The sequence below is a fragment of the Papilio xuthus genome, unplaced genomic scaffold (assembly GCF_000836235.2).
Source record: "Papilio xuthus unplaced genomic scaffold, Pxut_1.1 DF828780.1, whole genome shotgun sequence".
Classification (NCBI taxonomy): domain Eukaryota; kingdom Metazoa; phylum Arthropoda; class Insecta; order Lepidoptera; family Papilionidae; genus Papilio; species Papilio xuthus.
The window spans coordinates 4,183,964-4,203,245 of NW_013529869.1; the positions used below are offsets into that span (position 1 = coordinate 4,183,964).

Below are 19,282 nucleotides of genomic sequence, written 5' to 3' on the forward strand. Positions count from 1 at the left end.
TTCTTTTTATTGTCCATTGCTTCCATTTTGTAATGAACATTTGTAATATTGATAAATAGGTGCAAGAAAAAACTTAAAAAAAAACATAGTAACATTTAAAACAAAAACTATTAAACATTAATTAAATGTTAAGAGTATCTTAGGATCATGTTATTGCTATCAAACATTATATTGTAATCATAAAAAGTCCATTTGAAAAACGACTACACAAGGTTACGATTACACAAATATCTATTCTTACCATTGACATTTTCCCGAAGAATAAAGTATCCATTTAAAATTAACTTGACATGACTTAAGTAATAAAATGACAAGTACAAACTGATAGTATTAAATAATAAAAAAATAATAAATTATGTACATGTGATCTTTTTAACCAAAAATGTTTAAATTGAATAGTGTGGTAAATACAACATCACGATCTGGCAACACACACGCGGCGTCGCCATCGCGGTCTCCCCTTTATTTTCATTTAGTCACTTTCGATTCGCCGTTGAGGTGGGACTGCGCTTGGTTAACAAATAAGTAAACAAGTAAATTTGTGAGTGATCTCAACTGGTGGAGTTTATTGTGTGACTCTTAGTGCATTCAAAATGGGGTGTGGAACGAGTTTCGTGAAATATGTGCTCTTCTTCTTCAATCTGGTTGTGGCGGTGAGTAAAGGGCGGGAGAACCGGTTTGGTTTCGTGCCGATAAACCGCTGGCTATGGTTCACGAACAGCGAAAATAATTGCCCTACGTGGCTATAGAACAAAATGAATCGTTATTTATAAGCATTCAAAAAGTAATTTGGTTATAAATTATTAACGGCCAAATTACTTTTGAAGTTCATTTTCAAAATGGTGCCCATATCGTGGTCGAATGGTCTGATACATTAAATAACTAATTGTTTTCTCTATTCCTTGTTCAGGAAAAAACAAGCTTTAGCTTTGGATTTGTGTATATGTAATAATCAAAATCTACAAAGGATTAATAATACCTTCTACAACATTTAATTAATCAAACTATTCAGATATTAATCGGAAAAACTTTACAAACATTGTGTCATAGAGAGGTCAATCAGTGATTCAGACATGCCGTCAGATGCCATAATTTTTAGTGCGTACCCAACTGGCCACTGACTCAATACCAGCCACCAAGCAGTGAATATGACATCACTCGTTTTTATATCACGTGCACAAATTTTACACAAAAAGTCTTGAGAATAATCGTATTTTCGTCTATTTCAATGTTACCGATCGATGGTGTACTCGGCCAATTTATAATCAGTCTAGGCATATTTCTTTCGTTACTGAGAAGTGAATGATTTTTTCACAGTTTGACGTATCATATCCGATTCCGTCATGTCAGGGAATCTTAAAATAATAATAATGTTCAAATATTTAGCGTGGTGACACAGTACACTACTAATTTACCAATGATTCGTTTAGTGACAATTTTCTGGTAATTTAATACAAAGTTGAGAATTTTACGGTGACATAGGCAAGAAAGTTCAACAAGAATAGCAATAAAACGTTGCAGCTTTCGAATGACTAAACCGATAGACAATTTATCTGTTTCCTTGCATTTTACCGTCGGTTTCTGACATTAAAAAGCCTTTATAAAACATATCGTTATCCTTGTCCATCTTTGACAAAACCGAGATAACAATATTTTTTAAACAGGGCTTTGGTCTCGGAAACCCACAGTAAACAAGCAATAACTTCCGATATTGTTTTACAAGTGAAACAAGTGGTATTTTCCAAGTCCAAAAAATTAAATTATTTACAAGGAAGGAAGTTTATTAATTTAAACGCCGTTGTGTGACGGCATTCTCACCCCCCTCTCCAAGTTACACGTCACGTCACCCCTCGTTTGTCTCAGGCAACAGGTGAATTTATTCAATAGCTAATGACTTGGAAACCAGTTTATTTTAATTAGTAATCTTTGCGGTCAAGATGTATGACGCACAAAATTTAATTAACGTGGAAATACAATTACGAATATGTAAATGTATTTTGGGTGTTTCCCTGTGGCTCTATTATCCTCACTTTCTATACAGAAATACATATAAGTTTCTCATCTACAGGAGCCTTGTACAAATGAATAATTTTAAGCATTAATTGATCTTTCACTGAGATAAAAGTTTACGTTTTAGTCTGATTCCAAAAGAATTAGTTGAAGTTATTCTTTAAAATCTGTATACCTTCATATAAATTAGTTTTCCTTAATGTCCGAAAATGTGTCAAGGAAAACACGCGTAAGATCCAAGGGAATAAAATACGTGACCACTGAGTACTAAGGCGAGGATCCTTGTACGTTTATCCTTGTGACCTTACTTGACGATCGATCAAGCCAGAGGTCGAATGAGCTGTTAAAATGTTATGAACATTTTATTACTCTGTTTTAATAAAAAGAATAAAGTTCATTTTAGTTGTATATCTTACTAATATTATAAATGCGAATGCTTGGATCGATGGATGACTAGATGTTTTATAGAAGGTATAACACGTAGGCTAATAAAGGTTTTTTATTCCATTCGGAGGGAGTCTCGGGCGACAGCTAGTAAATTATATTTTTTAACATATAAGTAATCTTTTTAAATCGATAAACGTTTTAGTTGGATAACGACAAAGTGTCACACTCAAATACGTTAAATTAATACTGAAGCAGCTCCTTAGTGTAGATTAATACAACATCTACACAAAGATACTCGCTTACAGTTACATGTTCAATTTATGTGTAGCTAAAACACAATACATTTGGGTTAAAAATCAAAACACATTACATGGTTCTTACTCTATGGTTATTCACCAAGGTAACCCAGAAAAGTTCGATGTACTAGCAAATCGTATTTAAATACATACTATGTGTGCGTACGGAGCGGTGACATCATCTTAGCGTTCTCGACGCCCCTCCGGCGCCCGACGAGATGCTTTTAAATATATCTTGTTGGGTACCTCCGTCGTAATCGATTTTCTCAACGTTTCTGCGATGTTTTTCTTAAACGTTGCTATGATTTTCGTAGTTTTTATTTTGCAACAATGTTATTGACATCTGAACCTTGAGGTTAAAATGTCAAATATCAAAGAACAATGGTGCTAAAGAAATAATTAAAAGGTCTGCTGTGCTGTGATAGACATAACATCGTAAAAATGGTATATCTCGCTGTTACAATCGACTACAGATTGGTTTTTGTTGTAAAATATTTTTCGTTAAGTAAACATTTTAGAAATTAAATTATACTAATTGACTTATCTATTAGGTGATCAATTCGGATGGAATCGATTTTATTTTAATTTAACTATGTTACAAATATGAGAAAAAAAAACAATAATTATATTTCGTACTCTTAGTAGTTCCAGTTCTTGTGTTTGACTTGAATTCGATTATTAATAATAAGATCTATAGGTAGTCTAATACGAACTTAAATTAAGACAGGTATTACGAATACCTATATACTTGTCTGACAGAAAAAAATATTATCTTTTTTTAATAAAACCATACATTGCTTGACAGAATTAAATATTTTCCAAAATTTAGTCCACAAGTCTAGTTTTCTTTTACAAATCTTTTGAACCTATACCATCGATGTAATGCATCGCAATTTCTTTTTGCAGATTTCTTTATCACGCTGTTTATATCTTTGTAATTGAATTACAGTTAATATTATTTTCAATGATTGTTTCTCTGCGACATTAATTTTACGACAAGGCTTACGCTGCTTTATTTGATTTTCCTAGGCTTAAACAAGGTATTGTTTATTTTATCACAATACCTATCTTAATTATTCTATAGTGTAAGTTAATGTAAATAACTTTGTTAATGTCGAGCTCCTAAATTAAATCTTTGTCGTTCGTTTCAAAATTTATTGCAAAAAAATTGTAGATCATTTATCTTGTAAAGATGCTGTAAATGGAAGAAATAATAACTATTATAACACCAATATCCTACAATGAGATTAATCAATATTTTATGTATGATATAAACCGAATGTCCGTAATAAAAGCACATAATTTGTATGTAATATGACAAACAATGAATGGATGAAGTCACAAGGGTGGACGCCGCCGGCGAGGCGCCTGCAACACATAAAGGGGTTGTAAGGGTGTAATTATTAATCTCCAAGGGCTTCGAAAAAATTAATAATCATAACCCGTAAAAATTAATCTGTATATCTTTGAGCTAACACACACAATATAACTGGGTTATATAGGCATAATCAATGTCAAGTTAGCAAATATGTAGAACTCTTTATTACTGACTTCTACTGGGTTTAAAAATACTATGATCAAACTGAAGTAGTTGTAAACGTGTTTTAAATGCGTATCACTATCCTTGATATTGAATACAATGTAAATGAATACCTAACACGTTAACATAAGGTTTAAATTATTACTAACGTTACACTAAGAGCTTCACGCTGTCTGTAGAATAGATAGGATGTCATTAGGCGGTAACGACGGAGATGCCACGTGACGCGACTCGCATTGGTTCATACTTCCTACGCCGATATAAAACTTTACACTGAAACAAACGCTATTTGAATAAAATAAAGGGCACATTTACAGTTGAAAGTACTTTGGTTATGTTTCTATCTTATATATATTTAACATTTGAAAATATTTGTACGATGGAAATTATTGAATCAAAGGTTTTCCAAATCATTGAAGGAACACCTCTGCAAGCATTGTATAACCTACTACAAATATAAAAGCGTCTCGTGTCTCATTATTAAATATTAAATTCAATGAATCGATCGTCTGCATGGAGCAATTGAAATCCGAGATGTCTGACTCCGGAGGGCTCTCGGGGATTAAAACATGATTCCATTAGGTTCTTTGTCTATTGCCTCCCGACCGTGTCTACCTCTTACTTGGGTCGTTGATCTTAAAAAGTTCTATCGAACGTTACAACGTATTTTGCATAAAGAGTCCGGTAAACAATCTCAAGATAATCATCAAACATTTATATGAAAAAAAAGCGTAAAACAAAGCCGCATACTGCTAAATAATTTGACAAAATAAGTTATCGTTTACTGGGCACTTTAAAATATGGCTAAAATTGTCACAATTCAACATCGACCTTTTTTTTTTTTTTGAAAGTCCACTTTCACCTATCGCATTCGCATTGTCCTGATATTGATGTCAAGTAGTTGATCGATTTTCGTCTCCAACACCCCTTTTTGCGAGGCTTTCACAGTATTACGTTCGCTACCCTCCCCGTCTATTTATAACATCACCATTTTTGTATCTGCGATCGCTATATCGGCATCATATTAATTACGTTTGTTCGATAAATTTGACCGATTTGTAATTCCTGTTTGTTTATAATATTTTATATATTAATATATCTTCTGCAAACTCGCTGCTATTGATATCGCAGATTATTATGCCTTCGTTTTTGTTATTTTATAGCCAATCTGCAAAATAACATTAAAAGTTACTTAAAATTATTTTATCACTTCTCTATTAGAAGAATTTGAGCTATTAGTGCTATCGAATACAAAATTACTAATTAATTCGACTGGAGAATGGCGATTGAAATGCGTTGAACGACATTCGTCTATTTTAAGAGAATGTAGGTCGCAGCCAGGAGGGGTCGGTGACCCGCCGTAAAGGTAGTTAGCGCCCCATCCACCAGGTGGCGGACCTGTGATTATACAGAGCATCGTACTATCGAAGCTTCGACGGGTAAAAGTACCCCCGAGTTCTTTCTAGTTAGCTAGCATTCCTAGCATGGTTTAGCCTATCTGGAATATTATGCGGTAATTTTTCTCCTTTTATATCATTCTATGCTCTATTCACCATTAATTACACGATTATTAATTATAATCATTGCGTTAATTAAGAGGTACTTATGTTCAGCAGTTGTCTATTAAATTATAGTAATCCGGCTCGAAGGATCAAATAGGTGTGATCATGCAAATCATAACACCGAATTTAGGGAAATAATATGGTTTTTTCTATCTAAAACTATGGGTAAATGGTTTTGATGGTATTGATTACATAAGGTATGGTGACGGGTGTTATAAAATGTGGTAAATTGCTGATGGTGCGAAAAACATACACTGAGCGGTGACCACTACACTAATGAACGATATCCAAAATGGCTATTAATAAAAATATACGTACATTTATATATTTTGGCTGGTTTTAGTTTGTTATAAAATATTTTTCTATTTCGTATAATAGAAGTTGTGTTCATTTAGGTCAATGGATCGATATGTAATTACGACACGTGGTTTGTGTTAGCTAATATTATTAAATCGATTCATTAGCTGCAGCTTTTATTTATTTATATGTAATCTACAAACATCGGTCTAAAGCAGCAAAATGACTTAAGTCTTAATTAATCAATGAATTAAAAAATATATATTATATTTATTATATTATATATTCAACTACAACTCAAAATTTCGTAAATTTAGTAGCTTTCGCAAATGGACAGTAAAGTGATAAATCAATTAATTAAGTCAACGAATGTTTTCGCATTCGCTTACATTTTCCTGTCAACAAAATGCTATAAATACAACAAAATTTAATTTCCTCAATTAAAACCTTATACTAAAATTCTTCAATAAAAACTAAAAAAAACATATTTTAGTTGCTTATTTTATAAACTACTATTCTATGTTGCAATATAACTAAGTTGTCAATACCTTTAAGCTTTGCTGTTTCTATAAGGTGATGGAAAATAACTCATAATGGATGTATTCAATGCAAATGAATGAGTTGAACGAGTGATGTCATCGTACGTAGCTCCAAGACACTTCACAGCCGGCTGCGCACCACCACGCCTCGCTGCCCAGCTTGGAGCGTAACTCGTTGCGTAATGCTTGTTTATGCTCTGTGTGACGACTTAACACTCTTTTGAGATGCGAACCAGTTGTGCCTGTTAAGAACAAAGCAGGCAACGAATGTTGATTCAAACCTTTGAAAATGTTCCATTCAAAGCCATCATCTCCTTGGGGTTAACGCACCAGTTTTAGACCACCAGATTGATGTATGTATCTTAGTTATGACAGCTTTCACGCAATCCATGCATTGTTATCTATTTATTTTCTGTTCCTATTCTTTGTTATAAAATAATTATCTGATTTAAGATAGAGGAGTTAATAGGACCGGACAAAACATCCACCTTAAAGATATTTGCATGTGAAATTCCACCCACCTGTATTCCCCTCCGGATATACGCCACATGCGTTTTTCAAAGAATTAGGGTAAAGCTATCACCGACATAATATTGATATCGAGACGGCAGAATTAATTTTAAATTAAAGTTGCCAGCGGAAATTAATTACAAAGAGGAATGAAATTAAATTGCTTGCCAACTTCATTGGTTTTGTCCTTGACACAATCATTCAGTGTTTTTTATTCGGCATCATGAACAGGAAATGTGCTTGGAAATTACACTTTTCTTGATAATATTGTGCTACTCTGAATAGTTTGTGCTATGCGTGTACACCGCGGTTTCCCTGCTTTCTTTACAAATTGTAGGTTACCTGAGGGTTGCTCACCATTATTATTTTACGATGTTTTTTTTCCTTCTTCAATTGTCACGGAAAGGAGATATTCATTTCAATAGGAAAAATGAGTCTTTAACAATTAGCTGTAACTTTTCGACAGACACCATTTTTAAAACTATCAATGCCATGAAAGCAGCAAATATGATTTTTTTTAAATTTTCGACTATGTTAACAAAAAAAATGCATAAAAAAGTTACGCAACTCTACTCTCAGCTATTCTTGTATGAAAAGCTAGCCGTTAGGACCATTGTTTTCTTTTTTTGTGTACAATTTAATTGCATATGCAATGGCCAGTCGCAATTGTCCACGAAGGTTATAAGAAAAAAGTACATTTTTTGTTGCTAATTGCCATGCCCACATTACTGCATTGCAATGTGTTTTGACATTTCTCTAAACATTGAATTAAAAGATTTTTTTCGTTATTATTCGAGTTTTGTGATACCTAAAAGTAATAAAAGCTACAACTTTATTCACCCAACTCAATTTACTGTTTAAAGAGTTTAAAGAAGCACGCCATTTTGATTTACACTTTGATTTACTAGGGCATACTTATTATCATTTTGTACTACAAATGGCACATGGCTTTATCACGCAAGTTGTAAAAATTCACAAATTTACAGCGCGATAAAACTGAACGTTGAGGTCAAACGCTGCACATATATCAATTAACCTTCGTTGTGAGTAATTGGACAAATTAGTAGCTAATGCTATTTTCACACGAGGGTAAAAAGAAATAAAAGCAGTACTGCAATGGCTACTGTCCTGTCTTAGTCTGCACTCGCGTGTAACTAACATAAGTAAGGAACAAGACAAATATATTCTTAGTTAGTCAAAAAGCCTTCTTAAATACTTCCAAAAGTACATACATGTGCAGTCTACATTTGTCGTCGAGTCGACGCGAGTGTGTTATATTTTGCAGTTACAATTGCGACAACATCCCCAGACTAGTTTAAGTACATGCGCGTGTGCTTTTAAACTATTCATGAGCGAGTATTTTTAACGTAGTACATTAACCGCGCCACCAATGTACAAATGCATGTCTAGAGGCGACACGCCGTGGAAAAAATAATTAAAAATACTTATATACTCTTTACCAATCATTGACAATATAAGTAGGAATATTATTTAAATGTCTACTTATTCCAACACTAATATATTTATTGATCATTTAAGTAACTACTTATTCATCAGCTCACTATACGACCCCACCAAGAGGCTCGGTGCCTTAGTTAGTGGTGACTAGGCTACAGTCAACCACGCTGGCCCATCGCGGGTTAGTTTACATCACACAAATCTTTTGAATTTCTTCGCAGATATGTCCAGGTTGCACCACGATGTTTTCCTTCACCATAAGAAAGTAAATCGAAAAACACATTGGTACATGGCGGAATTCGAACCTAAGACCTGCAGATTATAAGTGCTTTAATACCTGAGCCACCGACGCTCAGTTTAACCGCTTGCTTGTGTTATAATTTTATTTGCAGTCGAAGGGCCAACGTGATGTTTTTGTATATTTAAAAGTCTATTCCTGGCTGTTACGTGCCGACTGTTATAATTTTAGCGTACTTGTTCTATGTTTTAAAAGTTAATGTAATTTAAATACGATTACGCATAACTGCAATAAATTTCAAGGATGTAGGTTTCCTTTGCAAAATGGCTGTTGTGTACATTCCACGCGACTTGACCTCCGACATGAATTACCGACAATGTAGTAAAAAACTTTTTAATTTTATATGACATGCACTGTTTAATGTTTGCATTTGAGGATTATTGTGCTACTTTAGCGCAATGGATTGTTAATAGCGGTCATTGTTATCACATAAAAGCTTTCAGTAAACAATAAGCGTGACACAAAGTCACAAGTAGGGCAATAACAAGTAGCCTATTATAATGCCACGTGTAAACTGGGACATATTTACCTCGGAAGTTGTGTACACATGATAACCTAATACCTTGATAATTAATGTAGAAAAAAATCATAATATGATAGAAAAAAATATATCAAAACTTGTTTCAAAAAGAAACTTTGTAGTCTATGTGTTCTTTCAGACTAGGTTCTACATCTATGCTATATCGCTTCAAGATTCGTGGAGCCGATCTGGATAAACCTTCTAACATCCATCCATACATCTAAACATTAGCATTTATAATGTTACTAAGATAAACAAGTGTGAACCGATCGATGTAAAGTAAATGTAACTATATTGCAATGATTTTGGTATAACCTCGGTGGTTATAGTTCACATAAGTCGTGATTGATTACTGTTTACAAGTATTATAATATTGCTCTAATTTAGTACGTCACTGATGTCGTGCATTTTGAGGTCGTATGACGTCGAAATGAAAATGTTCATTTGTTTCGAAAGTATTTTGAATTTCACTCCTTCATGATATAAAAGTATCGGCTTCATCATGAGTTCGCTATTCGTTCCCATTGAAGGGCTCGGAGCCTACCCTAAGTTAGTGGTGAGTTAAGTATCAGGTTTTTTTACTAGACCGATGATAATTCGATAGCCTAATCGAAAGCTTTTCTATCAGCTAGTAACTTAAATTATATTTCTTATTATTTTTATAAACATATCTAGCAAAGTTTAAGCTCAAGTTCTCAAGAGATTACGTTTTAGTTGGGAGATTTTGTTATGATATAGTATTCACTTGAGAATCTATTTATCCGTTATTCTCATGAAGCAGTAGGTATCGGGTACGAGTGTTTTGATCGTCATTGAATCGACCGGAATATTGTTTTATTAACCCTTATATCCTTCCAGTGTGTATTATCTGCTATGTGGGCGATCATCCGTCCGTTGATCTTTTTATATACATAATTAATTAAATGTATTGTGCACTAACTATAATAAACAATTATACATCGACACATTTAATATCAGTCGGGGCAGGTGGAAGTTGGGGTTCAATTAAATGTAAGTGCGAGTTTTCATTCTCCTTTTTTTCAAAAATAAAGATAACTAGCTATCGCCTATACTCAGTCCGCGCTGAAAAAATAAATTAGTAGCCTATGTGTTCTTCCGGACTATGTTCTATATGTATGCCAAATTTCATCGTGATCTGTTCTAGCGAAACCTTCAAAGAACATACGTCAATCCATCCATCCATCCATATAAATATTCGCATTTATAATAAATAGATCCAAAAGCAGACGGAGTAAGTAAAATTAGACTAACATTTAAAAATCCTTGAACTAAATTATTATTACTTCAATAACGTGCACAAAAGCTATTTGTTAAACGCATAATATGTTTGGTTAGTGTGAAAGTGAGAGACGTGTTTCTTATTTGATTACAAAAATACACATCGACGCGACCGATGACCTCGATATGAGACCATCTGGTTAGTTACACAATTCAACTTGCCATACAATACGTTTACAATTCATAAACCAATCGTGAAATCATAAACGAAACACTGTTGTACTAAAAGGAAAAATTGTGAAAATAATAATGATTTAAAAGATAATAGTTTATTAACTTATGTTATTATATAAATGCGAATGGTCAGATGGATGGATGGATGTTTGTTTGATATGACTGGAATTCGATATAGATGTAGAAAATAGTTGGAAGAACACGCTACTTATTAGGTTGCTTTGTTCCGCGCGGACGGAATCGCAGGCGCAAGCTGATTTGATTATGCCATGCCACCCCTGTTTTTTCAATGAGAATAAGAGTGACAATATTTTATTGTATACATGTTTCGGCAATCGAAACTCATGGTAAGAGATAAGAATTGAATAAAACGTAATCGAGCTTCATCGTCTTATCCCATAGAGTCTATTCTCGTGACAATACTTCGGATATAGCTCACAATAAACATTTCTAGGTTTACGGCAGATCGTCAAAACGGCCAGTTGCTGCTTCTGCGCTAAATTATTACCTATTACTTAACCTAAATCTTACTTATATTATAAACGCGAAAATTTAAATGGATGTATGTTAGAAGTTATCTCCGGAACAGCTGAACGGATCTTGATGAAATTTGGCATAGATGTAGAACATTGCTTAAAAGAACACATAGGCTACTTATTAAGTTATTTTTTAATAACGTGCGGATGGAATCGCGGGCGGCAGTTAGTATGCATATAAATTAAACTTGTGATGAATTTTTATAACAATGACCTATTTATCTTCTTATTTAGAAGACAAAGATAGGATAATGTTAATGCTAACTAATTTTTATTTCGCTTTTGATTTTTGCCACCATAATATTAAAATGATACATTTCCATTATACGTAAACAGTTGAGGTAAACATTTTATTCGGTAATTAACTACGACATGGGTTAAATTAAGACTATGCATTAAAGCAAACAATTAGTACCAAAACCGCATCTAATTACAGCATTGTACCAGTGTCAAACATCCGGCCTTATCTACTTCTCATTCGAACAATATTTCAATATACATTTCGTATAATTTGAGCATATTTAATTTAGCTGGTGTATAATTTAATCGTTTTAATCCGATGCCGAATATTTTCGATGAAAAGAAATTGGTTACTTGATTTAGAATAATGACAAATATAATTTATATTTCTTATCGAAGGTTTCTGAGACCAAAATCTCTGTAAATAAGTTATCGTCATCCCTGTCATTGTTATTGACAAAACAAAAATATGTTTTAAACGATGATTTCGGTCTCGGAAACTCATAAGAAAATATAAATTGGCTTAATATCTTTATCCAAATGTAAATAAAAATGTTAACTCTTTTATAATAGTGTGTATTCAAAATTATCTCTCGGATATTACGGTATAACGGTCAAAGTTATAACCAAACCACATTTGGTGCGTGGGAACTGCGTGAATCCAAAATTTTATATAATTACATGTTTTCGGTAAAATATTTAGTGTGAATAACTGATTATGATTACTATTCAATTTGTTTCTTTTTAGGGTTCCGTACCTCATAGGAAAAAAACGGAACCCTTAAAGGGTCACTTTGTTGGCCGTCCGTCGGTTTGTCAAGACCCTTTTGAAACATATTTTATTAGTGTTTAGACGGAAAATGGATCAGCGAGAAACGATCTTGCAAAAAAGCTGACAGAGTGATTCGAACCTTGGTTTTTTTATGCAGTTTCTTAACAGATGTTATTGAGGAAGGCGTTGATTTCTAATCGTTTCTGTTGTAATTTGCTATTCAAACTCGTTTTTTTTTAGGAATTACGTTTACTGTTAATTTTCCTTAAATATCTTTGTTTTAAAATATTGGTCTTTGATTTTTGTTCTATTAATATGAATCAATCTTTTTTTTATCTCAATAAGGGACATTATATTTCATGTCCTAGATATATAAAAGATGAACGCGTTTTATCCTACGGAGATGAAAACTATTGTTAAAACATCGGTGCATTTCAAGCCTTTGTTAGAATAAGAGAATTGGGACAGAGGTTTTTATAACTAAAAATGACCCATTTTTTGTTTCATTTGGAAATGGTATATTATATTTTTATGGCCGCAATGATAGAATTTATATTGAAATAGTTTTTGCCCGCAACCACGCCCGTGTTGTTCCAGACTATGTTCATGCAGAACAAATTTTATTAAGATTCGTTGAGCCGTTCTGGAGAAACCTTCAAACAAACATCCATGCATCAATTTAAATATTCGCATTTATAAAATTTAGTAAGATTATTATTTTATTTACAATATAATTAAAGATTCATTGGTATTTAAATAATCGAACATACTAAAGATTATGTCGAGAAATTTTATATTTGCAAAACTTACTACGCTGTATTATTGAACCCGTATGTTCCTAAAGCTGTTTATTGTTTTCCTTCGATAAACGAATGCGGGTAGTATTACTTTCGCGAATAAAAATGTTGGTACAAATATTAATTCTGGGCTATTGTAAATAATGCTAACCGGAAGAAACATATCACTTTACACTTTGTTATAAAATGTATGTCAAAAATAACTTGGTGATCTTGAAGCCTACATTCAAAAGAGCACAAACCAATATTTGTATAAAACATTTATTTTAATATCAGATGAAGTAAAGGAGATAACGACTTATGGTCTTACGGCCTCATTAATTCTTGATTTTTGAAACGTTATTATAGTATCGATTTACTTTTTAATTATTTTTCAATCTTTAACCAATTTGATGTGCGGCGGGTTACACAACCACGCTGATATGTTTTTAACTCCCTAGTTTATTAGTTTAAAGGTATTTGAAACTGTTATATCTAATCACTGGCTGAATCTAATTTATCGACACAAGAAGAATGAAAATACCTTAAAATTTAATATTTAAAATACAACCAATATATTTGTATTGAGAATAATGTTGTTTTGACAGTTGTGCGGGCTGGCCATGATCGGCATCGGTATAGCGGTGCTGATGAACTGGACGGTGCTGAGAGATTTGCTGCAGAGTCATCTGACGGTCGCTCCCTGGTTCTTCATCGTCATCGGCTCCGTTATGTTCATCATCGCGTTCTTTGGCTGTTGCGGCGCAATCCGCGAGAGCCACTGCATGGTTGTCACGGTGAGTGCATAATACCTACTACCATATATGCCATGATCAGCCTGAACTTTATTGTGGCAGAATAAATCATATCGACATTGTATATTATTAGGACATTTAAATATCCATAATTTTTACAAAGCTTAGTCATAGATTTTTTGAAGTTGTGTTGTACCCCAAGGTGACAAAGCTAGCGAATAATTGCTACTACAATCACGTAGACAAAAACAGTGTATTTACGTACAGATTTAGTAATATTAAATTTGTTTATTATCGTGTTGTGAAGAGTCTTGTCTACTGTCTACGCAAGTTACTCGTATTTTGAAGATGAAATTAAAATAGATCGAGTACGGTATTCAACAATTGGAGAAAGTATGTTTGTGTGTAGACAATGACCAAGTAGCGACAGTTGACCGCAGGCGCGCTGTTACGAATTTCAATCGTAAAAACTAACAAGTGCGAGTTGAACTCTCTAAGGAAAGCGGCTTTCGTTTCCATCGCTTCCTTTTAAATCATGCTTTCGACACGTCATGCAAGTAGACTACCACATGACATATCTTAGTGGAGACAATTTACTTTTAAAAATTAATTAAAAATTAAAACGTTCAATTGATTTTACCTATTTTATATGAGAGTGTTAATCATCGATGTATGAAATCTGTCTTATGAATTGACTTTTTGTTTCCAGTACGCGATCTTCCTTCTGGTGATCATCATTGTGCAAGTTGTGTTGGCTGTATTAATGTTCACATACGCTGAAACGATGAAGGAGGTGCTCGTGAAGGGCGTCAACGGACTATTCGACAAGCGCTCCTCTGATCCCGCAGCTAACGCAGTCTTCAATAGTATTCAGCAACAGGTATACATTGCCTAAATATATTTTATAACAGGCCAGCTGTCGCCCGGGACTCTGTCCATGCGATTTTATAAAAAAAATGATGTGTAGCCTGTGTGTTCTTCCAAATTATGTTCTACGTCTGACCCGTTGTGCAGATACCTTCTAAGAAACATCCAATCAAACTTTCGCATTTATAATCTTAGTAAGACATGACGTGGTTGGTAAAGATACAACAAATGCAAAAGGTACAAATGAGGAAAAAACTGCTTGATTTTTTTTTTAAGTTTACAAATGCAAACGATTCGTTCTTTTAAGTCATTAACCGTGGATTTCTGACTCCGAAATCACCGTTTAAAATATATTGTTATCTGTTTTTACGATGATATGTTTTATACTGCGATTAACTTAACTTTCTACAAATTTCTTGGTTTATTTGTTTAGTTCGAGTGCTGCGGTAAAACGAGCCCGTCTGACTACGGTGTGATCGCGGGCGTGAGCGACCTGCCCGACTCGTGCTGCACGCGCGCCAACGGTGTTGTGGGCAAGTTGCTCAGCCGCTGCACCATCGCTGATGCTAACGCCATCGGCTGCGCTGACCGCTCCGGTGAACTCTACGACAAGTGGAACAAAATCATCGCCGGTGTCGCCATCGGCGTCGCTTGTATTGAGGTACTACGGGTTTAATACAAAAACATTTTATTATAACTTGGTGACAAGAACGTCACATTTATAGTTAGATAGCGGTCGCCCGCGACTCCGTCCGCGTGGAGTTAAAAAAGACATAATTCTGTGCCTATGTGTTCTTCCAGACTATGTTCTTTATGTATACCAAATTACATTGAGATCCGATTAGCCGTTCTGGAGATCCCTACAAACAAACATCCATTCATCCATCTGAACATTCGTGTTTATAATATTAGTAAGATTGCCTATTAAGGCGTCTGTAACTTACATTTCATAATCTACTAAAGGCCAAACCATTTATAAATGTTTACTTTTGTGTAGTATCGAAATAATTTATAGTAACTGTAGTTTAAAATTGTTTTTTTTTGTTTATGCAGGTGGTCGGAGCGCTGTTCGCGCTGTGCCTCGCCAACTCCATAAGAAACATGGACAGAAGGTCTCGCTACTAATATTTTGTACTTTACAACTGGTACCTATAAAACACATTTTATGTTTTTTTTAATAATTGGCTATTTGTGAGGTGGCTGTGTTCACTGCATGGCTGGATGACACCATTTTCTTATTAATTCCACTTGATTTTTTATTTTTTTTTGTTTTTTTTTTATTTGATTAACATAGAACTCAAGTGGAGTTCAGGAAATTTTATTCTATGAAAGGTTTTGGTTTAATTAACTTTGTTACAATGTTTTTATAATACATTTATTGATGTTTTTATATGGTGAGTATTTTTATGTACGGACGGACAACAATGCATACAATTTAAATGTTTAATATTATTTTTTACTATATATGTGTTTAACACCGTCTTCAATTTTGTTATATGTCATGTTTTTAATGAAACATGTTGTTTGTCTTGTTTAAATGCGATTTGTAAGTAAATAATACGCTTATTTTGGGTTTGTATAGCTTACTAACATAATATTTGTGCTAATCACAAACATTCCGTGTTTAATCTGTGGAGTAAAAATATTGTAACTTGTCTATTTTTGTACATTTGAAATGAATGAATTGTAAAATATATTTCAAAAAAATATTGAAAATTAAAAATGAATTATGAAAAAAAACCCCAATGAATGAACGCAAATTTTATAAAATAGATGAATCTCATCAGACATTTTTCTATCATTAATTTTATTAATGATAGTTAAAATATAAATATATTTATGGCTGGATTTTAATACAATATTCATTCAAAAAATTACAATTTTAATAAAAAAAAAAATATGAAATGAAATGGCCAACATAAAACATAATTGGATAAATGTTGCCATTAAAAAAAATATATTTATATGTTAGGATGGAAAATTTAAGCACAAAAAAATTGTAACACTATTTTTATTAATAAACAGTTTTCAAATATAAAAAAGAATGTTATCCTGATTAGAATTAATGCCATCTTTATTTTATTTAACAAAAAAAGTAAATCATGGCTGACTATAATTGCATTTAATTTACGATCGACTGATTAAAAAAAAAGAATCTCATAATATGAAAGAGCACAATAATGCCAGTAGGTTTTTTATAAAATTTATAAATCATTATTAATTAATCCTTTAAAATATTTGAATTATTTTCTTGCCAAACATTACATGTGTTCAAAATTTTTCTTAAAGATAAAATTAATATTAATAGATGTCTTGTATTTTCTCGTCTAATAATATTTATAAAATAGTATTTATATAATATAATCATTTTTACGATATTAACTTTTCAATGTTTTAAAGCTTTTTAATAATGTTTGAAATGACTTAGATTTAGCTTTTCCATGCTAGTTTATTTAAAAAGCACTTGTTCAGTTTAAGATTGATACATTGACGCAGTGCCAAATTGTCATCTGTTTAAGGGCTTTTTTTTATACAAATTATTTGTAATTTAACATAATCAAAACCGTTTAAAGCGACATCGAAAAAAACCACTTATATTCGGTCGCAATAAACGATAATCTTCGTAATAGATTTTGTACTTTTCATAATGCATTGCGAAATCTATGGTTTCGGTCGCTATATCCGGTATGTTTTCAAATGATGTCGTTTTAAGCGGTTTTTACTGTATGTCATTGGATTTGTATTTGTCTTGCTAACAGTGCCTTTAGCGGAGTTTATAATATGATTATCTCCAATAAAGTTTTACTATAACATGGGTAGTTTCTTTCTTTCTAAATGTATGTAATACGGCTTAAAATAACTAGAAATCGGTCAATTTTGTTAAAAGAAAGTTTTTAAACAATTGAATTTGTCTTGATGTAATTTAGACTTAAAGATTTGCTTATATTCTTTATTTCTACTAGATGGCTTTCCTGTATTTAAATTAAAAAAACAAAATAAGTTAAATGTCATCTAAGAGAAAAACTTTACATTATTAAGTATTTATAATATTAGTAGGATGTGCAATATTTGATTTCGATCGAAACATCTAAAATATAAAAATTTGTAATTTAAATGAAGTGTTACATAAATACGTTGCAATTTATAAATATCGCACATGGTAAGTGGGTTTATGTAAATACTAACCGCATGCTAGTGATGTAGTCAATAACTCGCATGTGTTGCCATAGATGTAGAGTACAAAAATATTTGCCGATATTTTGGTAACATGCCACTAGAAATGATTTAATTAAATGCAAAAAAATGGTGTAATAGTTTGCATAATTTTTTTATACGTTTTAGTTTGTTGCACGGTTTTGTATTTTAACTTTTTTTTATAAATTTTTTGTCTATATATTTTGTTACGGTACCAGTAAATTATCGATTTTTTTGGTAAGATGAAAATAATCGATTTATCGTAGATTAAAAATGTTTATATCGATTTCAGGTACGCTTAAACAATATTTCGAGTGACACGAACAACGAGTGGACATCGTGGACTGCACATGGATAAATATGTACAAGTTAATATATTAAGAGATAATGCTGGCCCACCTTATTCAAAGAAAACTTTTATCGAACACAAATATATTTTAAAACTCTTTCTCGAAGCATGTTTAGTTTCGAGGAAAATGAGTTATTACTATTCGAACGCATCAATATAATTTTGCAATGTTACCGACACTAATGGTACAGATAAGTAGAATATTTGTTATTTTTATTCTGTTAAGCATTTTAATTCCATCACAGATAATATATGCGTTTTTTTTTGGTTAATACATTTTTGTTGTATGACTTCATATATAATTATTAAGGTAAGGTTAAGTTAGTTAAGTCACATTCGAATGTTAAAATTAAAGAATCCATTTAAAAAGTATTTTCCTATTTCGACTTATATTTAAACGTCCAGATTATATTTATGACTAAAATGTTAAAAATTGTATGCATTTCTATATAAATGTGATTTATGAAGTGTTTCTTATATGATAAAGCTACTGTGTACACGGGAGAAAATGTATTATTGAATCTCTTAAGCATTTCAGATAATAATATATGTTTTACATTCTTTGGCTATAAATAAAGTTCAACCAACTATTGTGTTTTTTTCTTTAATATTCCCTTTTAATACTCATTATCTTCAAGCACGTGAAATAAAATTCACCTACTTCAAACAATGACATCTCGATTAGGAGTAAGCCTAACTTATACTGGGATATACACGGGACTGAGAGTTGGATAATTCCTCATTTGTTTTACACTCGACTACATTTGCTCTTATGAGTGTACTCCAAAGCTGTAAAGATTCAAAATATTGGCAGTCAAATTTTAATTTACTAAACATTGCTTTTTTAAAAAGAAAAAATTGAAAAAAAAATGTTTTTAAAACTTAGAAATTAAATAGTATTC

At 32.4% G+C, this 19,282-nt stretch overlaps 1 protein-coding gene across 2 annotated transcripts; it reads left to right on the top strand.

The window, feature by feature from the left end:
• The first annotated feature begins 458 nt into the window (after nt 1-458).
• On the top strand, nt 459-18,968 carry LOC106128434 (CD63 antigen-like). Of its 2 annotated transcripts, none has more exons than XM_013326827.1 (6): nt 459-653; nt 13,823-14,011; nt 14,679-14,849; nt 15,270-15,497; nt 15,890-15,981; nt 18,324-18,968. In XM_013326827.1, exons 1-5 carry the CDS (start codon nt 594-596, stop codon nt 15,959-15,961), a joined length of 720 nt encoding a protein of 239 aa, XP_013182281.1. In that variant the 5' UTR covers nt 459-593; the 3' UTR covers nt 15,962-15,981; nt 18,324-18,968.
• The last annotated feature ends 314 nt before the right edge of the window (nt 18,969-19,282 follow it).

Excerpts from the sequence above, each read along its gene's own strand:
- LOC106128434 (XM_013326827.1), top strand. The coding sequence starts at position 594 with ATGGGGTGTGGAACGAGTTTCGTGAAATATGTGCTCTTCTTCTTCAAT. Across the intron at positions 654-13,822 it reads TCTTCAATCTGGTTGTGGCG|TTGTGCGGGCTGGCCATGAT; the intron begins GTGAGTAAAGGG and ends TTGTTTTGACAG. Across the intron at positions 14,012-14,678 it reads GCCACTGCATGGTTGTCACG|TACGCGATCTTCCTTCTGGT; the intron begins GTGAGTGCATAA and ends TTTTGTTTCCAG.